The sequence below is a fragment of the Mustela nigripes genome, chromosome 7 (genome assembly GCF_022355385.1).
Source record: "Mustela nigripes isolate SB6536 chromosome 7, MUSNIG.SB6536, whole genome shotgun sequence".
NCBI lineage: Eukaryota > Metazoa > Chordata > Mammalia > Carnivora > Mustelidae > Mustela > Mustela nigripes.
The window spans coordinates 91,164,555-91,169,822 of record NC_081563.1 but is presented as its reverse complement, the minus strand read 5'-3'; the positions used below and the strand labels follow the sequence as shown (position 1 = coordinate 91,169,822).

The window sequence follows — 5,268 nt, the reverse complement described above, 5'->3', positions numbered from 1 at the left end:
CTCCAACCACTCCCCCAAGCCTCAGTTCCCCCTATAAAATGACTATTATCTCTTTCCATCAATAAAGTGTCAGTGTTCACAAAAACACTTTACAAACTAAAGACCACTCTGCAAATGCATGTTGATGATAAAAATCACAAAATAGGGCTTCTGTCCTGTTAAAGGTAGTATCTGAGTCCCACTGGAGGTTTTGTAGTAGACAATAAAGAAGCACACAATGAATGAATCACTTGATTTAATTTTAAAAGCAGGTTAGTAATTCACATTAGGGCAAATCTGCTTTAAGTTTACAACAAAACCATACCACATATTTAAACCTAATGAGGCCATATTTTGTACCTCAGCATGGCAATTACCAGATAAAACACAGGAAGTGACACGTTGAGACAGAAAATCAACATCTAAGTCAAAATCAAGACTCCTTTGCTAAAAACAGTGAAAAGCAATTTACCAGCTTCTTTACCTTGGTGAAAAGCAAGGACTAAAAAGCAAAGCCCTCTGTTCTCAATTAAGAAGTCAGCTTTTATACATTCCACACATTTAAATTGTTTTTTATGGCAGAATGATCACTTTTTACCTTATTCCTATACAGCTGATATATGGGGTGCACCATCATCCATTCAAAAGTATTTCATAATCTATATGCAATTTTCTTTCCCCTAAAGTAACATAAATAACATTGCGTCATTGACCTAACACATTCTGGGTCACATCGGCTGGACTGAAGCCAGTCTCCGGCTCTGTCCCACTGTTGTTGCACTTAAAGCTATCCCTGAGCACACAACACAACAGAGGAGCCAACCTTCAGATCCTGACTCTTTCCCCTACCATGAGGCCAGGCCAGCGCAGGGGATGGGGGCCACGGTTGGGAGAGGGAGCAGATGGGTTGTTGCCAGCCAGTGCAACACCGCACAAGCAGTTCAGGTTTTATCACAGTCATCATTGACTATTTAAATGATTTCCTTGTCAAGTGACTGAAAACGATTCCAGAGACACATGTCTTATGTATTCTCACAAACAGCCAGGACAGAAAGAAGCAGGTATCAGCCCCATTCTGTGGGCTGGAAATAGGAACACAGTATAATATCGACTTGCCCAGAATGAAGCACCACCAGGAGGTGATGGCCAGAGGCAGTTCCCCTGTGAGGGACACTGAGCAAGCCAGATGGACTGTTTGTCCCTAAGCAACCTTTTGTCTGGCTGATAGGATCCTCCTATCAGCCTGCAATGGAATCAAACTCCATTCACCAACCCAATTATATTAGAGAAGAAACTTCCAGGCAACACCATCAGAAAAGGTTAATGAGCAGGAAAATCAATTTAATTATCATTATTATACAGGTCCCCCTGACAAAATTAGGACTGGTTTGTACATACTTGTCAGGATATATAGCAATTTCGGGCTTGTGACACTCCAGCAAATGATATTAACATGTGCACTATTCATCTACTAGTCTATAGGTAAGGAACAAAGGGATGTCAACAGGACTCCCTTAGATCCTGCCCTGTAGTATCCAACTGCTGGATCATTCCATCGAGGTGGGAGATTATTCACAAAGTTTAGCAGGTCCATTCTGAGCTCCTGGGATCAACATGCCTCTATCCACTTACTCAGGTCCTTGTCTTTAAATGGTTGATGGGGATTCAGGAGTCTTAAAAACCCTGTGGTTCAGAGTGGGGCTGAACCAAAGTAGGCTGGAGGGGGCGAGCTATAGAAGGGAACACACAGGATCAAGGGCCCACGTCCCATACGGCTCTAGAGAATACAGCTCTACCACTTACACAGCTCTACCCACCAGCCTCCACACTTTTGCACTGAGCTCTCCTTGCCCTTCCTGTGCCCCACCCCCAAAGTCAGGTATTACCGCATTTTATAGTAAAGGTACTGAGGCTGGCAGGATAGCAGTAGTGAAAACAAGATCCCTGGACATCTCATCTGCTCTATCCACCAAACCCTGAGGCCTACTATAAGTCCTAGAGAATCACTGTACTTAGAAAGGTTTTTAAAGAGAAAATGGTTTAACATAGATTTATCTTCCCTGTGGCATGTTATGCTTCCCTCTAGGTGCAATGTGAAACCCAGGTGAGGGGTATCCCACAGGGGCCCAGACATCCACAGGGTCTCACTGTCCACTTCCAATGTCCATGTCCAAGGACTGGCAAGTGCAGGAAGAAAGGGCTGTATGCACGGGATCTCCTGGACCAGTGGTGGTGCCCAGTGTGAGGACTTCTGGCACAGCCATGATCAAGGCTGCTAAACAGACTGGAGGCTGAGTCTGCAGAGGAAGGGGGCCCTGAAGGAGCCCAGGTATAGGTGGCCGTCGTGCTCGTGCACTTCACTGATGTAGGAAGCCACCTGCCCGTTGGGATCATGCAAGCTTCTCCAGAAGGCCCCGCTGTCGCTGAGTTCTAGAACAAGGCTGTACCGTGGTACAAACTTCATCACAGTCTCCTGACTGAACAGCTGGAAGGGAAGCACAGTGTGAGGAGAGGTTAGCTTCTGACCAAGAGGGTGTTGTGAGCAGATCCTGCTAAAAACAAGACCGCAGGCTCAAAATGGATTCAGTTATGCTCAGCCCCAAGTCACCAAATTGAGACCTACCTTATTTACAGTTTGGGTTGTCCTAGAAATGGAATCTTAAACCAGTCAATCAGGAATCACCTGAACCGTACCAGACGTGAGGTAATCTGCCTGCCATCCCCTAAAGGAAAGTCAGCTGGTGATAACCAATCTGTTTTTTTTTCCAGTGTAACCTCCTTGCTCCCTCTCCCTCCTGCCTATAAAAGTCTTCAATTTTGTACTGCTCCTCCCAGCTTCCTTTCTGTATTGGATGGTCTCTGACTCATGAGTCACTGAACAAAGCCAATAAGCTGACAGGTATTCAGCTGAATTTTGTTTTTCACAAATGCCACATCCCCTCACCATCCTGTAAGGGCCCAGCTCTTCTAATGACAGGAAAGCTACATAAAGCAGAGGCAGGTTAACCCAGCTCCCTTGCCCCTAGCACAGGGCCTGTCATTCTGCAGACCTCCCCCACATCTGCCCCCATGCACAGTAGGCCAAGGATCCTCCCGTCACCTGCATCCAGAGGCAAGGCTAGTCTGGCACCAGGATGGTAGCTTTCCAACAGCCCTCACCACAGTACCCACCAGACCCGATGCAGGTGCCACACCAGATGACCTGGGTGAACCGAGAGAAGGGTTCATGGCTCCTCACATCCGAGGAAGACACAGTACTGAAGCTAAGCCCATGCTGACATAGACCCCAGAATGTCAGGTTAAAACCAGCACAGCCTAACTAGAATAAATGCCACGCCCTCAGACTGGGCTTAATATATTTCACATGTGCAAAGTGCAAATGATGGAGAGCTGAGAGTGGTTCATGTTGGAGAAAAGACCTGGACAGGTTAAATGAATGTGCCCCTGCCACCCAGGCCCTGGCAGCTCTGCTTGAAGCCAGTGTAGCGATAACATCCACAAGGAGCAGAGCACCCTCCAGGAGCCCCGTGGCTCAGCCAGGTCAAGGGCCACAAGGGACTACTGAAGGGTTTTAAGCAGAGAAACCAGAAGGTGAGATACACAATTTCTGGCAGAGCAGGACACCAGGGAGGAAATGACGACAGTATGCTACTGCATAAGACCAGTGAGTGAAAATTAATAGGCAGATGTATACCTTTTAATGTAAGGGTAAACAGCCAAACAACTGTAAATGTCCAATGAATAATGTCTCCTAGTCATTGGAAAGGTCCAAGCAGCCATATAAATCACCTGTGTTCTGGAAAGTTGTAGGGTAATCAGAGTTGATTATAGCTTAAAATACTTCGTAAGACTTCCCATGGCCCCTGAAATGCCACCTCACTTCAGTGCCAGGTCCTCCTTCTCTGTTCTCTCCATCTTATCCCTAAGGCATGTCATCCCCTCTCCTGGGATTAAGTTGTTTTCCCAGAAAGCTCTCAAATCTCCACCCCAATTTCCAAATCCTAGGGCTGACCCTTCTCCACCCAGAATTTCTAATAGCTCTTCAAACTCGATAGACACCCTGTCTAAGGAAACAGGGTCCTGGACACCAGCTGCTGACCCCTGCCCTCCGTTCTCTCCAGTCCCTGCAAGCCTGGCACCACAGGGTATCATCATGTGCTCTGTACGTACCATCCCCACGCCAGGCCCTGCCCCACCACCCTTCCTGGCTCAGCAGCCTCCTCCACACCAGGCTCTTCACAGCCTGTGGAGCCATGCTACAGGCTGCTCCCCAAGAAGCAGCTACAGTTGTCTCTTTAAAACTGTCTCATACTACATCACACCTCTCCTGCAGAAGTCAGTCAGGGAGCAGCTTGTAGGTCCAGCAAGGTAGGTGTGTGCAGAGGCTGGAACTGCAGTGGCTCAGACCACGAGTCAGTCCAAGCAGGGTGAGAGAGAGTCCACACTGGGGGGCGGGCAGGGGCACGGAATATGGTTTTGGAGCCCAAGCAGGGCCTGGCACAGGCTGGCAGAGCCCAGGCAGATTGAGGAGGGTGTTTACCTAGGGACAGCTTGGTATAAGCAACAGAACCCTTGAGGGGAAAGGCAGGTGCCTCACATAGCCAGGAGGAGGGAGAAGGCCCAGTATGGATGCCAGAGCCCTAGCAGGGGCCATGTGATGGGGGAAATGGCCACAGACTGGTGACATCCTGGGAATCTGATCAAACAGATATGAAGGATAATAGGATCCAGGTGTTTCACTATTACAGAAGAGAAAAACTATTATGGAAGTGGAGAAAACCAGAATAAATCCTGTGATATGGGACCAGCATTACTTACAGTTTTCAATTTAAATAAACAGATGACAAATAAATGAACACATGTATAAACATGTACACGTACACCAAATACACAGCTGACCTTGAACAACACCAGTCTGAACCATAGCAGATCTACCTATATGCAATTTTCTTTGATAGATACAATGCTATACATATATTTTCTCTCCCTTATTATTTTGTTAATAATACTCTTTCTCTAGCTTACTTTATTATAAAAATACACATAACTACAAATTACATGTTAATCAACTGTTACTGGTGAGGCTTCTAATCAACAGTAGTTGTTAATAGTCTTTGGCAGGCAAAGGAAACAAAAGCGAAGATGAACTTTTGGGACTTCATCAAGATCAAAAGCTTCTGCACAGCAAAGGAAACAGTCAACAAAACAAAGAGGCAACCCACGGAATGGGAGAAGATATTTACAAATGACAGTACAGAAAAAAGGTTGATATCCAGGATCTATAAAGAA

General features: G+C 46.5%; 1 protein-coding gene across 3 annotated transcripts in view; it reads right to left on the bottom strand.

Moving 5' to 3' along the window:
• Window positions 1–218: 218 nt before the first annotated feature.
• APMAP (adipocyte plasma membrane associated protein) overlaps window positions 219–5,268 on the bottom strand; it is a 45,695-nt gene continuing 40,645 nt past the window's right edge. For all 3 annotated transcript variants that reach the window (XM_059406424.1, XM_059406426.1, XM_059406423.1), the window contains one exon: window positions 219–2,464. In XM_059406424.1, the coding sequence (XP_059262407.1) occupies window positions 2,255–2,464 (210 nt within the window). In that variant the 3' untranslated portion in view covers window positions 219–2,254. The remainder of the gene's footprint in view (window positions 2,465–5,268) is intronic.